At 37.2% G+C, this 26,501-nt stretch overlaps 1 protein-coding gene across 1 annotated transcript; it reads right to left on the bottom strand.

Annotated features, from left to right (window-relative positions):
* Positions 1-205: 205 nt before the first annotated feature.
* VPS35 (VPS35 retromer complex component) lies at positions 206-26,215 on the bottom strand (the record flags this gene model as incomplete). The annotated part of the gene is made up of 17 exons (XM_084257081.1): positions 26,171-26,215; positions 19,456-19,554; positions 18,029-18,125; positions 17,360-17,483; positions 16,393-16,575; positions 14,877-15,090; positions 14,047-14,130; positions 13,169-13,278; positions 9,225-9,321; positions 8,973-9,121; positions 7,425-7,632; positions 6,875-7,030; positions 4,921-5,043; positions 2,617-2,796; positions 1,973-2,212; positions 974-1,117; positions 206-385 (listed from the first exon to the last, which is right to left on the bottom strand). The coding sequence occupies exons 1-17, from the start codon at positions 26,171-26,173 to the stop codon at positions 206-208; spliced, it is 2,391 nt and encodes a 796-aa protein (XP_084113207.1). The 5' UTR covers positions 26,174-26,215.
* Between the last annotated feature and the right edge of the window lie 286 nt (positions 26,216-26,501).

The raw sequence follows: 26,501 nt of genomic DNA, 5'->3' as shown, positions 1-26,501 counted from the left end.
ACAGACCTGAACACTTATAAAGTGAATAACTTTATTAAGGTCCTGTAGGTGAGTGTCCGGAGGTGCTAGGTGAAACACATCACGGTAAGAAACGGGAAACCTACCTCAGCATTTCTGAAAGGCACAATCTATGAAAGGGAAACCTAGTATAATAAAACCCTTACTGAATGTACATGGAAAGGAGTATGGTGAGCCTGTTTCCTTTTTAAAGAATAAGACCTTCATAAATTGGTCCCTCAGATTCTGGTGATTCCCGCCTCAAGCGCAAATGCTCCAGCGTGTTATGAAAATGCTTGTTAATCTGTTCTGTTTCTTCACTGGACTCAAGATTTGGGAGATCTTCTCGAATCTTCTGGATAAGTTGGTTCAAAACCTGAATTGTGACCTACAAAAGAATATATATAATTTCACTATCAAGTATGTACCACAAAAAAATGAAAGATGATTTATTAAAAGTATTTTGAAGGGCTTCCCTGGTGGCACAGGGGCTAAATACAGGGCTATCAAGCTATCAACAGCCACTGCAATATGACTTCGATTCCCCGGCAGGCCGGGAGCTACCTACATGGCGCAGCACACCTCTCCTGTCTCGCCAGCTACTCTCCTCAGCAGTGTATTTCAGTCAGTCTGCCTGTTCTGCTCCCCACTCTTGTCTCTGGCCTGTACCCCTGCACCTCATATGCATAAATAAATAAACCTTAAAAAAACATTTTGAAATGCTGTGTTATTCTAATTACCAGTTACTTATGAAAAAAGAGAAATAAGTCATAATTCCTGGTCTGAGCAACAACTACTGGCTATTCATTAAAAAACAAACTAACAAAACCACTTAGTAAGAAACATAGCGTCAACACTATGCTAAAGAATAAAAATGTTTATGCATAACTATAAATAAAAAAATAAAGTGTCAAAATAATAAACTTCTATATGTAACAAATCTCCTAAGAACAAGAGAAAACAGCAGTTCACTTACCGCATCATTTTCCTTTTCATAAAAATAGATATATCTGTTCAGAATTTCTATAAAAAGTTGCACTTGTAGCGAGGGATCCATGCACTGATTTGCTATTTTTAGAGCTTTCTTTAGGCATTCCATTACCCTCTTGCCTCCATGGAGCTGGAATAAAACAGTGGGGGATGGGGGGTAATGAATTATAAATGTTCATATTTTAGGATATAAATTTAAATCCTCTTTATTTTGTATGCTATACATCTGTATTTTATTTTTTAAATATAAAAATGTATTTTTATTTGATAAAATTTAAAAACAAATGTACACATCTGTTATTTTAAAACGAGTATACTGTTTTATGTTTATATATTACATAGTTATTTTTTAATACTTTATTTTATAATTCTTACATGATTTTTCATTTTTGCACAATGTATGCATTTTCATTTCAGTTATATTCCCCATACAATTGCACCACCCCCCTTATTATGACCCTAATGCTGCTTCTCCCCGCGCCCCGTAGTGTGTCTCTGGTTTATAGTTGCTTGTTGATTTTGATTTTTACTTTGTATTAATAAGTCTTCTTCCTGGTCAAAAGTAGATGACTGGATCAAGAAGATGTGGTACGTATACACAATGGACTATTACTCAGCAATCAAAAAAGATAAACACATGCAGTTTGCAGCAACATGGATGGAGCTAGAAGGGATCATGCTCAGAGAAATAAGTCAGAAAGAAAAAGAAAAATATCAGATGGTCTCACTCATAGCAGGAATTTAGAATAGTATTTTTTTAAAGGTAGCAGTATAAACTTGCTATGTCACAATTCCCTCAAAATGGATGCTTAACCACATGACTATGCATTAATTTCTTTTCACAAAATAAAGCAATTTTCTTTGTCAGATGTCTAAGCACTTTGATTGTGTCATCAACAGGGCATGGGCATGGCAGTCCTTCCCAGCTAACAATCCTCTCCTGTTTCACGTCATCCCGCGCAGGGTCAGGAATTTCCCACCTTACCTCCTCCCCATTTTTGTCAGTGTTTCTGCCAGACCAGAAGAGATGTGCACAGGTGCTGACAGCTCGGCCCTGATCAGGTTTCTTCAGAAGTTTGGATGCAGCAAGTGCACACTGAGTCCTCAAGGGTTCATGATTCTCTTCACTGAAGCACTTCATTCTCTCAAAAGTACCAATGATCAAGGTAATGGCAGCCAGCTGTGCTTTGGAGTCACTGATTTCATCTTCATAAAGAGAAAATGCCTGGTGGACACAAAGAAGGGACCTTTAAGGACCAACCACCTACTCGAGCATTTTCCAAAGTACTTCCACCAACACCCACCCCCCCACCCATAAAACACTTTACAGTCTCCAGTCCCTTCACCCTCTGTAAAGATGCTAAGGAACTGTAACATAGAAACTTGTTTGAACTTGTTTAGCCCAAGGTTCCCAAACTGAATTAAAAAGGAACTTCCCCCTTCCCATGAAATACTTGTACCATGACCCACAATATTAAATCTCATTAGCACCCAGCAATCAATTTTCCTGCTCCAAACCAGCCAATAGGACCACAGTGGAAAGAGTAAATCCATTAGCTCCATACTACAGAAAGGTGACTGATTAGGGCCAAACTAGCTAAAAACCCATAAAGACAAAGAGATCATCACCTGGGACATAAATTCATATGCTACTGTTTCATGATTTTCAAAACCAATTTCTCCAGCAGCTAGAGCCCCTTGAAGAAAAAGTCTTAATGGTAGTTCTGCGAGCTCTGCTTTGATCAAAGCACTAATAGTTTGGTGAGCAAATGAAAAAATCTTCTGGCATTTCTTTTCCCACTTGTCATCCTAAAACAAGAAAAAATAGTTTAAAATACCTTAAGTTCAAGATTAACTTGCTCAAGAAAACCCATTTTCTATAAAAGAAGGACAGTTGTAAAGTTGAGCTCAGTTTTCCTGTTAATCTTCCCTCGCTGTCCATTTATGAAGCATAAAAGTAAATCAAGTAGGATGTCTTCTCAAAACATTCATTTGAGGTTACATATTTTGCAGTCTTATATAACTTGGTATTTGGCTTTTCTCATCAGAAAAGAAACACATTCTAAAATTGAACAAAGTTAGGAAAATAAATAAAAGAAATTTAATTAAAGTCACCCCTAAATTCTCCACCCAGCAATAATAATAATAATGATAACATTCTGGTACTAATGTCTTCTTTTCGTCTTTGCAAATGTAATGTTGTGGCTTTGTTTTCTACTTTAAAGTAAAGTAGCTCACTGAAAAGAGTTAAATCATATTCATGCTGCCTATCATTTTTTTAAAGATTTCTATTTATTTATGTATGCATATAAGAACTGGGGTGTAGGCCAGAGGTGCAGGGGGTGAGAGGATTCACCAGAAACAGAGTGGGGAGCAGAACAGGTAGATATACTGAAATAAACTGCTGAGGGGAGCAACAGGTGAGACAGGAAAGGTCTGCTGCCTGTCATGTGGGTTAGCTCCCTGGCCAGGAATGGAACTCATGCCTCAGTGGCTGGCAACAGCTTGAAAGCACTGGGATTTTAACCTCTGTGCCACCAGTGAGGTCCTGCCTATCATTTTTCTCCAACTTTTCTTTCACTTATTTTGTCATAATTACTTTCCTCATGCTAGTAAGAAGTTATTTACAAACTAGAAAACATTCCACAATGTAACAAAATATACCTATTTCCTTCTGGAAATAACAGGTAATGACTGGTCCAGACACAGGAAGCTTTACTGCATCCCTAATTATTTCCTTTTCTTAGAGGTGGAATTAATGGGTCTTTTAAGGCTCTAGTTACATACATATTGCCAGAGTTTTCTATGAAGACTGTAGTAAATTCATATTTCCACCATTACTAGATGGTGGAATGGTCTCTACAATGGTAGAAACCTACTACAATGGTCTTAATCACACCACTGCCATCATGGAACCTTTATTTTTCTCTTTAGTACTTTGATTTCTATAAAGGTACGTTGTTGTAATTACAATTAAGGTTAAATATTTTATGCATGTTTGACCAAATTTCTTCTTGATAAAGCAGTCGGTTCTTTTATATGTTTAAAAAAAAAAAGTGTAACAGTCATAGATTTGTTACAAAGATTAAGTGCAATACCTAGGTACATAGGGTATGGCATATAGTAAGTAAATATTAGTTGCTATTTTTACTGTTATATGCAAGTATATGCATAAAATACTGGAAAAGGGACTGAATAAGAGGCAGGTCTAATAAAAACTGGCCAAAAGCTCCTATGTCATTTTGCAGAGGTACAATAAATCTTATTGCCCCATCAGAAATTAAATTTACTGAGATCTGTGCCTTAACACACATCTAACTGTCCAGACCAGATTTCAGATGAGTAGATTGAGGTATTTTCTACAAAGCTATGCCACTGAAGACTTCAACCATGGTTGTAAAAGGAAAATATTCATTAAAAATATGCACAACTCAAAATTATTCAATTAGTCAATGCTTCCAGAGAAAGCAGGTTATGAAATTGTGGACTCTTTCATTAAGCAAAGCCAACTTGATTTGACCTCACTGGCCGTGTACTTACAAGTTTGATGAGATACAGCATCTTTAGAATGGGTACTTCAAAGGCTCCAAGAAAAGAAATCACTTTTTAAAAATAAAGCATTCTGAGGCAATTTTGTAATATACTTATCAATGTCTTACAATGATCTTTAAATTCAGGAAAATCTGCTGACAAGTTTAATCTGTTTTAGTTTTCATTCCCAAGGGTTTTTATGTCACCCCTCAGTTTGTAATCTGCCAACATCACTATTACGGACACATAACACAGAATGAGTTAAGAACTAAGAATTACTGTAATTGAGATTTTATTATAGCACTGTCTATTTTTGAAGTTTCCTATAATAAAAAACTAACACACATACATGGAGGGAGGAAAAAGAAAAAAAAGGAGGAACATACTTAAAAGTAAACCCACCACTTTAGAATTTTCTTTGTATCGAAAAGCGAGCTGGTAAGCTGCAAAAACCAAAGGCGGCAATGTGAAGCGGATCCGTTGATTTCCACCAGCTCCAAAATGTTTTCGTGCTGTGCTTAAAATCTGACCAATTAAAAAAAAAATTAATTAACATTTCCACATTATGATTAATCATTTGTAAAATTAAAAATAGGGGCTCTAATCACCATCATTACCACCCTTTCTTGAATACACACAATTTATCAGCTTTACAGTAGGCACTTTACATTTTTTAATCTCACCAAGTCATCACAATCACCCTAAACGTAAATACTAACCCTATTTCACAAATGAAGAAAGCTAAGCTTCAGAGAGGTTGTATAACCTGTCCAGCTAGACAGATGAAGACAAAATTAAATTTGTGTTCACATACGCATGTATAAAATATATCATGTCTCAAGAGCACGCAAGTTCTGATGACAGACTTACATTTAAAAGTAGATTCAAACATTACATGTTTGACCGTAGGTGAATTATTCACCATCGCTTAGCTTTAAATTTCGTTTGAAAAACAGAGTTGTCTATTTCTCCTAGGGTTCTTGGGAAGATAAATTAACAACTGTGAAGTGTTACATGCCTGACACAAGGCATGTACTCAGAAAATGCTGGTTATTATTATGACACAAAAACAGCTGTGTTTACACTGCTGGTATAGACAGCAGGCCCCCTGATTCAGAAACCATCATTTAAGTTAAAGGAAATGACAATACACTTTAAGAGTCATTGTGAAATGAATGTCTAGCTGCTTCCAAAAAATGACAAGAATCATGACATACTTTTTAATATGTGTGACATATTCAGGTTTTGCTAATTTCTCTGACATGGTAGTAAGAAGAAAATTCCCTCTTAGGGAAGTCAGAGCTAATGGTCCTTACCTTTAAGGATACAACCAAATGGCACACGTGAACTACTGCATTTGGTATGTAATAAAAAATGAACACATAGACTTGTGTGTGAACACAGAAACATAAGGGAATTGGTTAAAATATTTGAACAATCAGCAAGTCACTATATACAGACACACACAGTACAGAGTATGACACTGCAGTGCCTGCAAATTTGTCACCAAGTCAATGATTATTAAGGTACCAACAGAAGTAAGGTTCTTATCACACTGATTAAGAAAGACAACGGGAATGTCAACTACAACAAAGGAAGGGAACAGAAAGAGAAAGTCAGGACCCATTAGAAAATAAAAGTGTTCTTCAATAAAAGAAGCTTAATACTTAGTTTCATGCATCCAACAATGGCTTTGACCAAACAATAATAATCTGAGCTACCTCTCATTAAAATAAATGATCTGGACCAATACTCCTACTCAGGCAACAAACATGTTTTACTCATCTCACAAGGATTTACTGAGGACAAATGATTATAGAAAGGGAGAGCCTCATTTGACTGTTCTTTCTCAGGAAAAAGGAATTAAGAAAAAGGCAATTTTTCAATGAAAAGTCTTTCATACATTTTCAATTTGGCAAACACATACACTTACGTATTTGTAAACCTGGAAAATATAACTAAATATAAGGATTGTTATTTATATTTAAAGTTAAAGATAAAATATGATGAACTGAATGCTTCTAAAAGCAACACACTATTCAAAAAACAACATGAACATGAACTGATTACTAGGTGCCCAATTAAAGAAAAATTGTTTTTTCTGAAATTTTAAAGAAAACTAGAGCAATCAACCAACTTATTCCATATGTGCTCCAGAAGTTTACAAACAACTATATGTTTACAATATAAATACATAATTTATATACACATAAATTTACATACAAAGTTTATGAAGCCACTGAATCTCTTAGTTGCAAATCTTTCAAAACCTTCTAGGACCATTAACCCATTTGATGCATATCTGCATGATTTCACTAGGAGCTACTGAAGGGGTAGAGTAAGAGTTAACCCATACCAAATACTGCTGATCAGGGTCCTCAGACCTCAGAAGATGAATAAATCTGCCCACAAGGCTCTGCTCATCAGCAAAGTCTTCTGGGTCAGGATCTTCTACAGGTTGATCTGGCTGATCCTGAATCAGTGTGGATACTAAATTCATTATGGAATCCACCTGTATGATGGGAGATAGAAAGCCACTGGGATGAAATCATCAACATACAAAGTCGCTGTCAAAGTATTTCTAGTTTTGTTAAGTTACAGAATAGTGTCAACAGTATAAGTCCTTTTTTGGTAAGAAAGCATATGCATATTGAGAAACAGATAAAACTCTCTAAAGAGATACAAAAAATGTTAACTAACAGTGATTATTCACTTTCGGCTGGGATAACAGTTGTTTCATAATTTCTTCTTTAAGCAGCTCCAATTTTCTAACAAGTATAATGAATAAGCAACATTTTTTAGTGTTAAATTATCTTCCCTTCTCATTTCATGTGTCTGTCTCAAGGTCTAAAATCATAACTACATTGTCTCTGCTTTTCTAACATAGCATATTGATATTCTCTTACCTGATCTTGAGAGACGATTTCTGTGTTATAATCCAGAACGTTACTAAGCACATAACAACTCATGCTTTTTCTGGACTCATAGTCAAAGTACTCAAAGAGTGGGTGAAAATGTTTTAATTTCAAGACCGTCAAAATATTGTTGTAAGTGTCAACAGGTATCTTCAAAAGTCTGGTGAGTTCCTTTGAAACTGCACTACTAGTAGCAATACTACAACAACAACAAAAAAAAGCCCTTTGGTGAACAAAATTAACTTTCCAAACACACTACGAGTTCCATAAAAATTTGGCAATTTTTATATATATATTAAAGGAAATGTATCAAGTGAATCACACTACTCCAAAGTACTTAATGAACTCCTTTAAGGTGAAGATGTCTATCTCAACACATTTATTCGCCTATCAATGTTCTGATACAAACTTATGAACAGTTTGGATAGCCAGACTTAAAATGAATGTCTAGAATTTGATATTTCTAAGGCAATTTAGGTTCCTATGGCAGCCAATAAGTAGTGTATATACATGATGAAAATAAGCAGGAAGAAAAATCCATGCAAAACTAGCAATTAAAAAAAATTAAAAAGTAAACCATTTCTTGTGCATCACATGTTGGCGATAAAGGAAAAACAGGCTGAACTTATAGGAGGTACATTCAGTGACGACTGAGGAATAATGTCCAAACATTTGTAAGACCTTTAGAAGTTGAGATTTCTATTTGTTTTGTCTAATTTTAGTTTAAAGTCAGTAAGTGGGGAAAGATATAGATACATCACTTATTTTCTCTCATATTTATCATTCAAGATCTGGAATGTTTTTTGGTTCACAAAAAAATGGACATTTCTAAAAGAAAAAAGAGGAATAATAGAGGTCAAAGAAAAAAATCTTCCTCATGCAGCTAATCTTTGGGAAGAGTTATTTAAAGAGACAATGTGAGGTAAAATTATGAACACTATTGAGGAATGAAGGGACCGGCCTGACCCCACGTTCTGAAGTAATGGAAGACGGGATAGTAAGTGGGGGGGAAAAAAACCAGGATCAGAATTGCCCATAGTGGCCACTAGAGGATGCCAAAGGTCTAGGACAGCATTTCGGAGTAAGCTCTGTGTAGATAACAAGAGTATTAATACTTTCCTTGATGGCATCAAAATTAAAGCTCAAAACAGAAAAATATTTTAAACCAATTTAATTTCCACACCTTAAATATACATATGCACCTAATTTCTCACAACTTATTCATCTGTAGGAAATCGCCTCTTATGGAAATACTCCTTGACACAGTTTCCTTACCAGTTTAAAAATGAATTCATTCAGATATACAAAGGGGACTGACTGAATTGGAGACAATGGTTCATGAGTGCTGTTATTTGACCAATGTACATAATGAAGTAATTGACTGCCAATTACTGCAATGATCAATGCCAAGCACACCAATCTCACAAATGCTTAAAATAAGACAAATGCTAATATTTCAAAAAGCAAATGAGAAAGAAAAATAAATCTAGGACAAAATTGTTTTATGAGCATTTTTACAAAAACGTAATTTTGACTTACTGTTCAAGGTTGAGCTTATTAAATATCTCCACTGTTGTTTCTAGAACTTTATCAACATAGTCCACACGATCAGGGTAACACTTCATAGCGAGATTAATTAGAGAGACTTGTAAAGATACAACATCCTCTGAAGGCATGTCTTGTCTAGACTGGAATGTTAAGAAAATCATGGGATTTATTTTAAACAATTACAAAAGGGGCTACCAGCTGGGGTTTCAAAGTTTTAGAACTTAGGAGAAAAGCCATACAAACCTGTATTACTGTAGCCACCTGCTGTGAAAATATATCAAAAAGTTTAATATCTGCTGGGATGCCAGGTCCATCTTCACGGTGAGCAAATAAAGCTAATCTGGAAAAAAAAAATCTTTATTTAAAAAGATACGCAGTAATTTGGGGTAGTGGGATCAGGGATGACATTCTATTCTTTATGCTGTTCTGTGTTTTCTACAAGTGTATTTTCTCCAGAACATTTGTAAAGGGTTTTTAAAGGACATGGTAGCTGGTAATTCCCTCTTAATAGAATAGTTTTGCAAATGATGCCTCAAAGCATTTTTTCTTTATACCATACTTTGTAGTTACATAAGCCTTCTAGAAATGCATTAAAGTGATGAATGTATTCAACAGTCATGATTCCAGAAAGTAATTAAAAGACACAAAGAACAGACTTTCAAAATACTTCATTTTTGCTACAGTGAAGCTTGAAACACAACTAAAGTTAACTGCTGTTTCCCACATCTTAAACTATCCACAGTAAACTCTGTTCCTTTATCATTATTACAACTGATACACATTTTTGTTATGCATAAAAGAATTACTACTGACAGGGATGGCTAAGAGACATTACACTTTACAGAGGAAATTCCAGTTATTAGCTTCCCTTAAGAGTATGCCCAAATACAAGGAATCCAAATAGGGAAAGAAGTAAAAGTATCACTATTTGCAGATGATATGATAATATATATAGAGAACCCTAAAAACTCCACAGAAAAACTACTCAAAATAATCAACCAGTTTAGTAAAGTAGCAGGATACAAAATCAACACACACAAGTCAATAGCCTTCCTATATACAATCAATCTGAAGAAGAAATAAAAAAAATCCCTTTTATGGTTGAAACAAAACCTAACAAAAGAGGTGAAGGATCTATACAAAGAAAATTATAAAACACTGTTAAAAGAAATAGAAGACACAAAGAAATGGAAAGCCATTCCCTGCTCATGGATTGGAAGAATTAACATTATTAAAATGGCCATCCTACCAAAAGCAATATACAGATTCAACGCTATTCCAATATAAATCTCAATGACATTCTTCAAAGAATGTCATTTCATTAGTATGACGAAATGAAATTCATATGGACCACAAAAAACCACGAGTAGCCAAAGTCCTACTCATGAAAACAAAGGAGAACAAAGGTGTCACATTTCCAAACTTCAAGCTATACTACAAAGCCATAATAATTAAAACAGTTTGGTATTGGAACTAAAACACACAGACCAATGGAACCAAACAGAGAGCCCAGAAATAAAGTCACACTTATATGAACAACTAATCTTTGACAAAGGAGCAAAGAATATGCTATGGAACATAGGCACTTTGTTCAATAAATGGCTGGGAAAACTGGACCACCACATGCAAAAAAATGAAACTAGACCACTACCTCTCATCATGCACAAAAATCAACTCAAAATGGATAAAAGAACTGGACATAAGACCTGAATCCATAAAATATATAGAAGAAAATATAGGTAAAACACTACAAGATATACATCTTAAAAACATATTTAAAGACTATTACCCAAAGCAAAGAAAGTCAAGGAAAAGATAAACACCTGGGATTACATCAAACTGAAAAGCTTCTGTACAGCAAAAGAGACATTAACCAAAACAGAGATACCCCATTGGGAAAAAATCTTTGCATTCCATACAACTGATAAGGGACTGATCACAAAGATATACAAAGAACTCACACAACTCAACAAAACGAAGTAAACAATTCAGTCAAGAAATGGGCAGAAGAACTTAAAAGACATTTCTCCTAAGAAGAAATGCAAATGGCCAACAGGCATATGAAAAAATGTTCAACATCCCTTATCATCAGGTAAATGCAAATCAAAACCACACTGAGATACTACCTTACACCAGTAAGAATGGCACTTATCAAAAAAACAAGCAACAAATGCTGGCGAGGATGCAGTAAAAAAAAAGGAACTCTCCTACATTGCTGGTGGAAGTGCAAACTGGTCCAACCACTGTGGAAAACTGTCTGGAGGCTCCTCAGTCTACTAAAAATGGAGCGACCATACGACCCGGCAATTCCACTACTAGGGATCTACCCAAAGGACACAAATACATTAATTCAAAAGAACACCTATACCCCTACATTTATTGCAGCACTATTTACAATAGGTAAAATCTGGAAACAACCCAAATGCCCAAAAATAGATGACTGGATCAAGAAGATATGATATATACACACGATGGATCAAGAAGATGTGATCAAGAAGATGTGGTATATATATATACCATGGAATATTACTCAGCATTCAAAAAAGATAAACACATGCAATTTGCAGCAACATGGATGGCGCTGGAAGGGATCATGCTCAGCGAAATAAGCCAGAAAGAAAAAGAAAAATACCGGATGGTCTCACTCATAGCAGGAATCTAGAAAACTTAAATAAGGGACCAGGAAAATGAATAACTATAAGAAAGTGAAAATCAAAATCAACAAAAAACTATGAATCAGAGACACTTTTAGGGGGGCGGGGGCGGGAGGGGAGGGATTGGGGTCAGAATGGGGAGGGCTGCAATTGTATGGGGAATATAAAAATAAAATTTATTATTTAAAAAAAAATAAAATAAACATTGTTTGTAACAAAAAAAAAAAAAGATGTGATATATACACACGATGGAATATTACTCAGCAATCAAAAAGATAAACTCATGCCATTTGCAGCCATGTGGATGGAGCCAGAAGGAATCATGCTCACTGAAATAAGCCAGAAGGAAAAATATCGCATGGTTTTACTTATAGCAGAAATATAGAGGAACCAAATAAAAGATCAGTGTAAAAAAAAATAATAACAGTACAAAGTAAAACAAAGCAAAAACAATTACTAATCAGAGACATACTGCAGGGGAAGAGGAGGGAGAGGGATCAGAGGGAGGGAGGGAGGAGCACAGGGGACTGAGGTGATGGTGCACGGGTGCATTGGTGAAGAAAACTCTATGGGGACTATACCTGAAGGGGTAGGGGGAAGCAAATATTGTTTCAGAATGAACAATGATGTCAAAAGAAAAAAGAAATAAATAACTTAATTTAAAAAAAAAAAAAAAAAGAGTATCCCAATTAACAAAACTTTCGCTGCCCTGAATAAGCTGACAATTTGGAGAACCAAGATAATGCTAAAAAAGCAAATCTGAAACCTAAAGGGAATTTACTAAGCATAATTAATTTTTTAAAGATTCTTCATTTAAAAAATATGACAGTGGTTTCATAAACATTTTTAATCATCTGTATCTTACAGCTACTTGATAAAATATGTTCCAAATAAGTTCCCTTTAAAATAATATAATAAGCATATTAAAAACAAATTTTGTTCTCTGGTGATCTTTGGACCTTCAGTGATGGGTCTGTGTAACAATGTCTTTAAATGCCAATGGGCCTCCCTGGCAGCGCAAGGAGTTAATAAGCACAGGGGTGTGAAGCTATCCACAGCCTCTGCAGCACAAGTTTGATCCCCAGCCCCCTAGGGAGCTACCCACATGGCACAGCAGACCTCTCCTGTCTCGCACGCTGCGCCCCTCAGCAGTGTATTTCAGTAGATCTGCCTCTTCTGCTCCCAACTCTGTCTCTGGTGAATCCTCTCACTCCCCTACACCTCTGGCCTATACCCCAGTTCTTGTATGCATAAATAAATCCTTAAAAAAATAAAATAAAAATAAATGCCAATCAGATGAATAGATTAAAAAAATCATTACTATTGTTATTGTTCATGCCTCCTACATAATTAAAAGCTAAACTTCTTTTATGCCTAAGCACCTAGTGGCTACTCAGAACTAAACTGTTTATAGTCCAATTGCATTAAAATCCTTAATATGAAAAGATATAAAAACACAAATAATTCGCAGAAGGTGTTGAATTCTTTAATCCTAAGTCAAAACATTTACCCTCCAATGTAGGGAGTTCTTACCTATCAATTAAAGCAATAATTATGTTTTTCACATTTACATTTTGATGTAACTCAGCACAAGCCCGAAGAAAAGGATTCAATGTTTGAAGGTGGAATTCATCAGGGAAAACCTGAAAATCAAATAATTGATTGCTATAAGTAAAGTATTTCACATTATGCTCTGAACTTAAGAGTATTGAAGTTTGTACTTGTGGGAAAAAATAATTTTAATCTTCTACAACTACATTCAAATACATTACTTTTTAAAAATCAAATTACTTTTATTGAGGTAACATTGGTTTGCAACATTGTTTATGCTTTACGGATATAACTTCACTCCTCTTCAGTGATAAAATCCTCACCTGCCACACCTCATGGAATGTATATCACACCATGCCCACCACCAAAGCAACACTACTTCTCCCACTCTTTGCTCCCTAACTTCTACTCTCCCCCTTTTTGGTATCTCAGTTCAGCAAGCAGATTTCAAGGGTGTGGTTTAGTTTGGGTTTTACCTGTTTCTTTGCTTTGTTTCTTTATATTCCATTTATGAATGAAATAATCTGGTACTTATCTTTCTATTTCTGACTTATCAAATACAACATTACTTTGAACCTCTCTACACCTAAGCCCAGACAGAAATATTCCACTAACCAAACACATCGACAATTAAATTGAAACTGACACCTAGTTTCAGACCTAGAAAAACTTGGAGACTACTATTTCCTACATTTTGGGTGGGAAAAAACACTTCAATACAAAAACCAGGTTATTAGGAGGAAAAAAGGAATTCTTTATTTAGGAAAGCTTATCTTTCTACTCTATCAAGATTTTTTTCAAAACAATGAAAATTAATGAGATAAAATGTTTCCTTTTTTAAAATGCAATATTTTACCTACCTGAATAATACACTCCATGAGATATTCTTGAGCCAAAGCATCCCTACAATTCACAACTTGCTCCAATATGCCAGTCAAAACAATCTGAGAAAAAAAATGTAAGACTTACAAGATTATTTTCAAAATCCTAAGCCACTTCATTTTTTATTTTTCTCATATACAGATTCATTTCTATGTTGAACTCTACTCCATATTTTCTAAAGTATGAGGATGTTTCATAGTTCAGGGTTTTGTCTGTATACAGATGTCCAAGTGTTCCAAAACCACTTGTTGAAAGGTTTTCTTTGCACTTTCATCAAAAATAACAAATTATATTTGCACGCGCGCACACACACATATATTCTGGATTATCTAATCCAGGGGTCAGCAAATCTAATTCAATGCCTGTCTTTGTAAATCACTTCCATATTATCTGTGTAGTTTTGTACTATACCTGCAGAGTTCAGTATTACAGACCATTCAACTTGCAAAGGCAAAAAAAATTTAAAATCTAGTCCATTACATAAAAATCTTGTCAATCCCTGTTTTATTCCCCTTCACTGTTTATCCCTTTCATGAAAACCACATTATCCTACTGTATCTTTAGAGCACACCTATAGTAAAACACTCACTCTCAGTTTAAGGAAAATTGCTATCTTGCTAATACTGAGTCTCCCAATCCAGAAACACACACTCAAAATATATCGTTTGGTATATTTAAGTCTTTGATTTTAAAAGTTTTCAATATAATATTTTTTAACACAATTTGAAAAGTCAGACTTCAACTTTTATCACATAAGGAAAGAGTAAAAAGTACAATATAAGTAAAATACAAGTAAAAAGATATAAACCTGTTTGTAACGTTCCACATTTACACCTTCCAACTGACTGAGGCGCACCAAATTTGTTCCCACTAAAATTCTCAGTTCTTGTCTTTCTCGTTCTCTTTTCTCTCTATCTCGGCTATGCCCCTGGTGTTGCATTCGCACCCACAGCTTATTCATTTCTGCAAAGTTAAGTAGCACAAAATCCATGGAATCGCTGATATCACCAGTTGTTTCTTCACTGCAAAGAAACATTTGAAAAAATCTTTATATATAGTATGTCAACTTACTACTGTAGTATCTCCTTAGTGCATTTCACCTTAGGTCTGAATACATCCATGCTTTATAAAATACGGTTTCAATATCAATGGCTTAAAGTTAATTTTCAAGAAAAGACTCAAGACAGTATCAGGAAGAGGACACAGTACAAGTTTAAAGGGACAAATAGTTTCTTTTACTCCCTTCTCTGGGCCAAGTAGACTTGTTCTTATGGCAACTTCATTAATTCAAAAAGCCTAAAACTGACACTTAAAATGTACTACTAACTAACTTAATTTAGTAGAGAATATTCTGTTTTCAACTGGAATGAGCAAGACTATTTCTTGTTCATTTTTTAATCTCCTAGGGTGGGGAACTTAGCAGTCTTTAAAATAAATGTTCAAATTGTTCATTAAATGTTCAAAATGGAGAATCAAATTATAAAATAAAGCATATAATGTCACCATCTTCTCCACACAGTTAAATTTTTACCTTTTCTGTCCTGCTTAAATTTCTTATCATGTGTATGGTAAAATTTTCATTATTTCTATTAAAAATGAATTTATAAAAATACAGAAATTGATGCAGACATCAATAAAAACCACCTCAGAAATATTTAAAAAACTTAAGAAAAAGAAGTTGCTTAATTTGGGGAATCTATCACGTGAATCTATCACCAGTTGGCTGAAGACCATAGCCAGATGACCATCTGCCAATGTTGTGGGATAAAAGCACAAGAGACTTGGAGCCTAGAATACTGCTCACACAAAAATCAAACCTCTCACTGAATGGCTTTTATTTTTCCTGTTTTGGAGTTAATATCTAATTTGTGTGCACAGATAATTAAGATCACTTATAGTCTAGGGTAACCAGCAGTTCATATATTTTAAGTACTGATAGATATTCAAGAAACAAGATGAAAATTGGCTAGTTAATGGAAAGAGTTATGCATACTTCATTATTTCATTACAAATACAATTTTCAAACTAACTCATTTAAAAAGTTATAGTTTCAAAGATCATTTAATATAATAGAAAAGTGTTCTTAATTATATTAATGAAGAAAGTAGGTTCTAATAATCCACATAATTTTGGTTAAGAGCAGATTTTGCATCACACCATATATACTGGACAATTCTATTACAAAGGAAATCTATATACAAAAATGCTATCAATGGCTGTGAATGAATTACTGATATTTATTTTCTTCTCTGTACTTTTCCATACTTTTTTAAATATTGTACAACAAAAAAATACTACAACTAAATTAAAAGAAAGTCACTTACTCTGTTGGCTCTCCTTCATCAGGCAAGATGTTTCTGGTACACTGAAGAAGATAATTTCGAAGAAATAGACCTCTTAAAGGATGCTGTACACCACGGCACATTTCTACCAAATCTTTCAAAATATCTTTCCTGGACTGAGGAAATGACTTGACATATACAACTCCAACTGTGATCAACAGATAACTAGAAGAATTATGAGGAAATATTTGATTAGAAATATTCAAGTTGAGAATTTGATTATGACCAAATATACTGAGTACAAACAAACAAGATAGAGACAGATTTTCTCCTGCACAATGAAAAAAAATCACCTGATATAAAATATAACTACTTACCAGCCCCTCCCTGCAAAGTGTATACACACACATATATATGCATACACAAATACTTATCAATACCTTTAAACATATTCGAAGACAATACCTGTCATGTTAAAGTTTCCATTTAGAGGCCTTATACAAAATAGCACATCCATTTTTTTTTCTATTCCAAAATTCTATTATCTGTATATAAAATTATACTCTGAAAACTTAAAAAATGAATTATCCACCAAAATGTTAACTCAATTTGTTAAGAAGTTAAATAATTGGGGCCTCCCTGGTGGCGCAAGGGGTTAAGCACAGCACTGTGAAGCTATCCGCAGCCTCTGCAGCAGGAGTTCAATCCCCAGCCAGCCAGGGAGCTACCCACATGGCACTGCAGACCTCTCCTGTCTCGCCCACTACTCCCCTCAGCAGTGTATATTTCAGTCAGTTTGCCTGTTCTATTCCCCACTCTGTCGCTGGTGAAGTCTCTCACCTCCCCTCCCTCACACCTCTGGCCAGTTTGCATAAATCAATAAATCTTAAAAAAAAAAAAAAAGAAGTTAAATAATCGTAAAACTGGTTTTTTAAAAAACTGGTTTTAAAGGGTATAACATGAAGTGGGAAATGCAGATAGAAGAGGCCTCATACTCATAATTACTTACAGCCTTGGGATAATGTTTCCAGCATACTGTACAAGTTCATAGAGATCTGCCACCTTTCTTCCTTTAGCAAATTCATCTGTCAGGTAGACTTCCAAGTAGTGTAGTTCATCAGAAATAGCCATATCTTTTAATTATGATTAAGGACTCAAACTAAGTTAGGCCAACCTAAGGAATTTTGTTGGAATCATTAAACTTTTGAGCAGATTTAAATTTTAATCCCCCAAAGAGCATGGTAAAGTGAAGAGAGAATTTCAGGGCTTTCCTTACTTTTATAAGAGTTTTAAAAGCTATCCAATGCAGCAAGGCAATAAAAAACAATGGCCTGTCAGACTACTACAGGGTTTTGAAACGCCCAATCATTGAATTTCTTCCCATTTCAGAGTCCTGCAATGAGAAAATATAAGCACTGAAGAACCAACTGCTTGACAACCTTTATAATCCTTCATGAAGGGCCTGAAATTGAGATATAACATTTTAAAAAGCTTAAGCACAGAAAAAGGGATTCTAAACTAAGTTTTTCTTTTCTTACCTAGCCCATCTCCACAAAGGAGTACTATTTGTTTAAGAAAATGAACAATAACTCCACAAAAATGTAGTAAGCAGCTAAATATGATCTGATCAAGAAAACAGCATGGCCAAAACGTTCATTCTTCAATATTCAAAAGATACAAAGTTCATAATAGCTCTTTGGTGATAACATGGAAGTCCGAAGTTCACCAAGCATATTAGAAGCATGTTTCAGAGCATCCATAAGCTTATTTTTGTCCTAGAAAAATATCAGGAGAAACAAACAAATACCAAGAAAACTGATAAGAATGGGTAATTTAAATAAATATTAACTTGGTTATAGAAACTTTCATTTGTTACAGTTTTGAAAAATTATTTAAATTATTTTAGTCTTATAAAAATTAAGTTCAGTTTCACCCTGTTGTCTCTGTATTGAGACAAAGATGCGCAATTCCGCACCAGACCACAGAACCTAGCAAACCTTACATATCTAGGACTACCAGTTTCCCTACATAGAATTTTTCCAACTACTACCAACTATGAAACTGAGTCCATGAATTCACATTTTAACTGCAATTAGGAGAGGTGATCCTTTTGAAGTAAAGTACTGTCCTAACAATGGTACTGATACACTTTTCAGAGATATCTGGAATCCTGTACGTTTTCCTTTCACAACACCCATGTGCCCCTTTACACATAAATGCAGATAATTCCTTTAGATGCAGGATATACTCCATACACAGAGAGAAACAGAAGGCAAGTAACAGCAAGCTCCACGCCTGCGCATTTTTCTCCATTCCAAAACATTTGTTTTGCTGCAAATTTGTTTGCAAGGGAAACAATACAACAGATATGGTTAAAAGAGCCTATTACTAAGCTTTAGAATCTGCGAGACACTTTACAAAGGTAAAATATTATCATCTGCATCATCACAGCCTATTTTGTTCCATTTTTAAGTTTTAATCTAGAGAACATACAGTTTCTTCACAGATTATCCCCCACATTATCTATTAGAATATGAAAGTACTTGTATATAAATCAGTATCATTTTTAAGGCAGTTTCTGCAAAAATATTGATATCTAACTATTCAGGACAGAAACAAGATTTCAAGATAGGAAAAAAAAGCAGAATAATTCAAAATGAAAACATTTTAATCCATTCGTTCAACAAACATCTATCAGGCAGCCATTATATGTCAAGTATTCCTCATGCCTGAGGTACAGAACCAATGAGGCTAATAATTCAGGTGTGACCTTGTATATAATATAGTAATCTGCAAATAGAAGGCAAAGCATCTTGTCCTCACAGAGGTTACATTCTGGTTGGGAAGACAGACAACCCCAAACTATATATAAAAAGTTATAAAAGGGCAATTTGTTGACAATGTTCCATATAGTGCTTGAGGGAGGAGGGACTGAAGACAGATGCTGGAGGACATTGAAGATTTACCAGAAGAGGCAGTACTATACCATTTTAGAAATCACTGCAGATGGTATCCTTAGGAACATGCAGACTTCAAGTGAGCTAATCACATTGTCATTTTTTTTGTTCTCTCTCTTTCTCTCTTTAATCACATAGTCATTCTTACCAGGCATCTCTTCATCTGGAATGACTGGACCTTCACAGCCTGTATGGCTTCATCCAAGAGCTTTTCCTGCTCATCCTGAGGTGACTGCTGTGTCGTAGGCTGAAAAATTTTTTTAAATCCTCTATTAATCAGTAGCACTCTCTACTAACATAATCAGATTATTTCCTAATTCTAGCCATAGTCCTTTTCCAAGGCTTTCATAATGCTCATTCCAGTTCTGTATTTCAAACTAATCATAATTACTGAACTGAGAGTTGTACCCAGTTACTGAAATTTTAGCATAAAATAGCTAAAGGGGAACAGTAATGTGTACAGAGAAATTTTTCACTCAAACTCAACATTCTTGTAGCAGATTCACCTGCAAGAAGCATCTGATCGCAGTTTATGGCTACCTGGGTTCTGCTAATACACCCTAAATTCAACCAGAACACATTCAACCAATCTAATTCTAGCAATAGGTATAGTAGGTATAGTCTAACCCAAACCTCTGAAAGCCTCTTTTTCTCTTTTCATCTCCATTTTAGTCTACTCATAGGAAGACAAAGGAACTAGTTTGTAAGAATACTGACTCCCTTAAGTGATATATAGTATAACTTAGAAATAAACAGCTTAGCGGGCCTCTCCTGTGGTGCAGCGGTTGAGCGCTGGGTGGGGAAGCTGCCCACAGCCTCTGCAGCGCCGGTTCGATCCCCGGCTGCTCCCGGCCACCGGAGGAGGGGCCCACATGGAGCGCAGACCTCTCCTGCTGCCCGCTGCTCCCCTCAGCAGTGTACTTCGGTCCTTCTGCCTGCTCTGCTCCCCGCTCTGGCTCTGGTGAATTCTCTCACCCTCCCACACTTCTGACTACCCAGTGCTTGTATAAATAAATAAATAAATCTTAAAAAAAAAATAAACAGCTTAGAAATACATAAAATTACTGTTAGTGACTCACAGCAGCAGACCACAGAATACTCTCCTAAATACCCAGCTGATCATTTCAAGTCCGGAGATCTAGTTAAAAACAACAAAATATATGTAGATAGGGCCTCCCTAGGGGTTAAGTCTCAGCACTGCCACCACAAAGGGCCCACCATGACAACCTGAGTTCAGTCCCTAGCCAGGGAGCTAACCCACATGGTGCAGTAGACCTCTCCTGTTTCACCCGCTGTCTCCTCAGCAGTGTATTTCAGTAGATCTGCCTGTTCGGCTCCCCACTCTGTCTCTGGTGAATCCTCTCACCCCCACCCCCTACCTCTGGCCTACACGCCAGTTCTTCTACACACACACACACACACAAAAATAATAATCATCTTATATACATACATATGCATATGTAGATATTCTTTTTTGCCATCAGCAAAAATTTACTTGCAAAATGAATTAGCTCTACCTGTCAAGTATAATTAACCTTCTGTCGTTTATGATGTATAAACACTGTGTTTACACCTCTACTACAGCATGCATCACATTACAAATAAGTCATTTTTACATCTTTGGGACTCAACATATTACCTGACATATAATGAATGTTCACAATATGATCATATGAGCTGATTTTAGAATATTTAGATTATGTATTTAGTAAAGGACTGACACACACAGTGGAATATTTGATCATAAGTCAGGCTGAGAAGGATCTGAATGCCTCACAAATTAGAGTGATCCTAAGAGACATACTTGATAGGGCACAAGTATGTTTTGTGACAATAAAATCCTAAGGGAATTCCTAAGTTCAAAGGACTTGCTCCTGATCTTCCTAAGGTTCTCTACCATATGACTGAAATCATCTTGATGAGAACAAAAGGATAAGAATGTTAAATTCTCTGGTTTTCATCAAGAGTGTATCCACTGGTTGGTACACTATTATAACACCAAAATGGTCCTTTTCCACACACACCCCAACCCCAATTTGGAAATAAAAATTGTCCACAGCCTCTACCCAGGTTGCAAAAATATGTCTATATTAAACAATAAAGTCATTGTTTAAGTAGAAATAAAAGAATTTAGGTATTAATACATGCTACATGAATGAACCTAGAAAACATGAAAGAAGCCATACACAAAATACTGTATAATTTCATTTACATGTAAGTTAAGTCACTTACATTACTAGAAATAAAGAGTAGATTAGTCGTTAGCAAGAAGAGTAGAGGGATTACCACTGACGAGTACATGGTTTCTTTTGGGGTGATAAAAATGTTTTGGAACTAGGCAGAAGTAGTGGTTGTACAACACTGTGAAGGTACTAAATGCCACAGATTTGTTCACTTTAAAACGGTTAATTTTCTGTTATGTGAATTTCACCATAACTTAAAAAAAAAAAAAAAACTACAGATAGAATGTCTCTTACACAATTACCTGGAAAGGTGGATGGATGGCAAGAACTTACATCATATAAACATGAAACCTGGTCTATTCTATTACCTAAGATAATCAAAACAACATTTAACTTTAAAATCAACATAAAACACACTTCTGAACTAGAATTATTTGTAAAAATTGAGATCTTTCTCTTGGTCTAATTCTGGAAAGAGAAAAAAATTAACTGAATAACAAGCGATGCCACGTGTCTCTACTCTTTTCTAAGGCACACTCTCGCAAACTGCAACCACACTTCATTTTTTTTTTTTTAATAGAGGCATGCTTTATTTATTTGTTTGCTGGTTTGTTTGTTTGTTTTGTTTATACATGCACTGGGTACAGTCAGAAGCGCGGGAGAGTGAGAGAATTCACCAGAGCCAGAGCGGGGAGCAGAGCAGGCAGAAGGACCGAAGTACACTGCTGAGGGGAGCAGCGGGCGGCAGGAGAGGTCTGCACGCCATGTGGGACCCTCCTCTGGTGGCCGGGGAGCAGCCGGGGATCGAACCGGCGCCGCAGAGGCCGCGCGCAGCTTCGCAACCCAGCGCTCAACCACTGCGCCACCGGGGAGGCCCTGCAACCACACTTCAGAAGCACAAATAAATATCAAAGAATAAGCTGCGTCTTATTCTAAATTTAAATTTAGATTTAAATTTAAATTTAAACTTACACTAAATGTAAAGGGGACACTAATTTCTATAGAACAATTAGTATAAAATGTTGGTCTCACAAGCAAGGATGACACAAGCATTTTAGGGTTCTGATTTAATGAAATTTACTATTCTTAATAAGCGAGCCTTCTGAGACTTTTAATGACACAAAGTTATGCTTTGGATTATTTTGGCTTTTTACCTCTGAATGCAACAGATTTTACAATTATTAGAATCATGGATTCATTAGGTTCAGACAGTCAAGTTGGGCAATTTTTAGTCACTTTTTACTGTAGTAAAATAACTATAAAGGTAAACTCTGTACCCATTAAACAGTAACTCCCCACTGACCCTCTCCCACCACAGACAAACACCATTTTACTTTCTCTATGAATGACTTCTCTAGATAACACGTGTAAGTAGAATCATACAGTACTTGTACTTTGTGTCTGGCTTATTTCACTTAGTATGTCTTCAAGGTTCATTCATGCTTTTAGCATGTGTCAGAAATCCCCCCCCCCTTATTAAGGCCGAACGTTCCATCATACCGCATTTGTTTTTTTATTCATCTGCTGATGGACACTTTGATTGCATCCACCTTTTGGCTACTGCATAAAATAATTACTTCTATATAGCAAATAAAACTGGTTATGAAGAAGTACAAACAAGCCCAAAAATATTGTGTAGAATTGAGTAGATTCCGTGATATACTAACAAGTAAAATTTTAGCATAATTCTTCCATTTTTTGTCAACTTCCATTTTGTGTAAATACAAAATGTAGAAAATTAGACTTATTATAAAGAAGGTTACAGATAAGGAAATAAAGCTATTATGAAGAAATGTATTTTTACATATTACTAGTAAGACTATTGTACAGTATTACTGTACTACATTGTACCAAGACACAAATGCCTATTATAAGGGAGTGTCTTGAGACCCTTTCTGTTAAGTGTTACAGAGACAGTTTCAACTTGCTATCATTAAACACAAGTCAGGTGACCAATGTCTCTTCACCCATGAAAGGGGCTCTCCATTTACAAATGACTATACTAATCAGTTACATGGATCAGAGAAAAATGGAAACACTTGAGAATCAAGATCAAATTAATATTTGTGATTAGGCCCTTTTAACATGAGGCTTGGTCAAACAGCTCCAAAGGCTAAAGTTGTACCATGCAGAGAAAATCAAAGGTCATCACAAACTAATGACTTACAAAATTACTCTCCAACAATGTACTCTTAATTTTCTCATCTATCAAACAGGGATAATAGTATTTATATCACTGTTATGAGAAATAAGTGAAATGACAGATAAAACTCCAAACACGCCCAGTACTTAGTAATAAACACTTCATAAGTGTTACCATTATTTTATCCTCAACAGGTACACACAATTAGCTCCACCCATCCTAGCCATTTACTTGCTGATCAGTCTCTCCACTCAGGCCATACATGTCATCTAAAACAATGCAAATCAACTGTAAAATGAAAATAACCAGGCTCACAAAGATAAAGAATTTCATGCTAATGAAAGTGCTATTTAAAAAGTAATAAGGCACAAATTTACAACTGCAGTAGAGAGAATTAAGGAAGATGAGGGGGTAAGAACTTCAAAACAGAATTTTAATACCAACCTCATTTACCAATACATTTCCCCAGAAATCTCAGGATGGAGCACACATGAACAGTCACTTCTTTCAGATTCATCTACACCTGGAGATTCACTTATACCTAGAAAAATTTCTGCTCCTCCTCCTCAGAAGTCTCGGTTTACATGTTACTTCCTGTAGTCTTTCCCAAGCTCTCCAGGCAGAACTATTTCTCCCTCCACACCTCACAACAGAGTTGACCGTGCTAGTAAAGCAATCCTGACTGCATTACACGAAATTCCACAAGCACTTCTCCCTGCTTGGCCACTAAGTTTTTTGAGACAAACACACACATTGTGTGTGTCTGCAATGTCTCCCATCTTCCATGACACAGAAGGTACAAAAGACCTTGAATTTATTTTATTTTTTTTTTAATTTTTTCTAGAGGCATGTCTTATTTATTTATTTATTATTTGTTTGTTTGTTTGGTTTATACATGCACTGGGTACAGTCAGAAGCGCGGGAGGGTGAGAGAATTCACCAGAGCCAGAGCGGGGAGCAGAGCAGGCAGAAGGACCGAAGTACACTGCTGAGGGGAGCAGCGGGCGGCAGGAGAGGTCTGCGCGCCATGTGGGACCCTCCTCCGGTGGCCGGGGAGCAGCCGGGGATCGAACCGGCTGCAGAGGCTGCAGGCAGCTTCGCAACCCAGCGCTCAACCGCTGCGCCACCGGGGAGGCCCAAGACCTTGAATTTAAATAGATGCCGGACTTTCAAAACTGGGACGAGCCAAAGCAGCCAACATGTTTTTTCAGATGAAAAAGTGAAACCCAAAGAAAGTATGAGAGACTAGTCGAAGTAATACAGACAGTGGTTGTGACAAGATAAACCCAAGTTTCCTTTCCTAATATATTCATGAAGACAGCACCATGTATTCAGCTCACAGCTTCAAACCCCGTTTATTCAGCAGAGAATTGAGGTGTATAATGTTGAGAAATAGCAAAATCGTCATTTTTACACTGTTTTTCCATAGAAATCCCTATTGTAAAAATTCTGAAAAGCATGCAAAATCACCCTGTATGTCAACACATTATCCTGAAAGGACTGCATGTCCATCATAAACCCTGTTTGCAGGGATTTGCAGGTTTCCAGAAACCCGTCCACATAAAATGAATGAAAACCTTAAAACTGACATATAATCCACCACCATTCAAAAACACTACTTCCACAGTGCACACTCTGCAGAACGCTAATAAAAAGCAAGTGGCAACTTGCCTTCATGGACACCAGACACAAGGATTCACATTTTGAGGAAGTCCAAGCCAGCAGGCACACACACCAGGGTTTGCCTGCCATCAAGGAGCGGCGCTAGGGCGAGAAAGCCTACTTCCCAGCAAGTGAAATACTTGCATTTCATCACTGGGGAGCCGAGTAAGCAGCCAGGCTGCCGAATGCACAAGAGTTAAAGGAAACAGCGGTCCCTTTTTCCGCCTGTCAAAATTCCTGGCCATCGGATCATGCGTCCTTCCAGGAAAATCACGTATGCGAGTCCCCAGAACTGGCTGACCAGCACCGCCGTCCAGGGGGGCCCTGGAGCCGAGGCCAGGGCACCTTTCCGGGCCCTCCGGGAGGCATTTCTCGCGCAGCAAAGGGCGTGGGGTCGGCCGGGCACAACCACGCACCAAGGTGCAAACAGCAAAGGAGCAATAACTGGGCGGGTCCCGACGCCACCTCAGAGCCTCGGGCCCTCGGCACGCCCCAGCCCCGGCCAGACGCCCCGGCTCTGGGCCCCCAGGTCGGCGCTGCTAGTTAGGGCCGAGGCTGCTCAGGCCCCGGCGCCGGCCTCCACCCCACTCCCCCCCGCCCCCCCCTCCACACACACACACGGCCTCGGGCTGGAGGCCCCTCAGAGAGGCCGCCCCGTCTCCGAGCAACGGCCGGGCCAGGAGCCGCCGCCCACCCGGGCCCACACCCGCGAGCCCGCGGCCTTCCCAGCCCGTCCCTATCCCGTAGGCCAGGGGGGGCCGGTCTGAGCCTCGATCCGGCTGCGGGGTCCCAACTCCGCCCGCCAGGCTCTCGGGCGGTGGGCGCGCGCGGGGTGGCAGGAGGGTCGGCCCGGGCCCGCGGCCCCCAGCACTCACCATGGCGACTCCCCAGAGCCTGCAGCAAGCAGCACCCACCCGCGCGGAGCCTCCCGCGGTCAGGTGACGCTGCGGCCCCTCCAAGCCCCGCCCCGCCGGGCCTCCGGCCTCCGGATTGGTCGGTTTCTAGGAACCAAGTCTCGCGTGTTTATTGGCCGTCGCCCCTCTCGCGGGGCTGATGGATCTGGGCGTCAGCCGGGTTCACAGTGTGAGAGGCCGGGACGCGCGGAGTAACGGGAATCGCTGGGCCGCGGGAGAGACAGCCGAGGGGACGGCGGCGCTTGACTAGTTTGTATGTGAGGGAGGAATAAAAAGAAGTAGCCCTTTGTAG

Source organism: Talpa europaea (assembly GCF_964194135.1).
Source record: "Talpa europaea genome assembly, chromosome: 16".
Lineage (NCBI taxonomy): Eukaryota > Metazoa > Chordata > Mammalia > Eulipotyphla > Talpidae > Talpa > Talpa europaea.
Note: the sequence above shows the minus strand (reverse complement) of the source record. Positions and strands in the feature narration are given on the sequence as shown.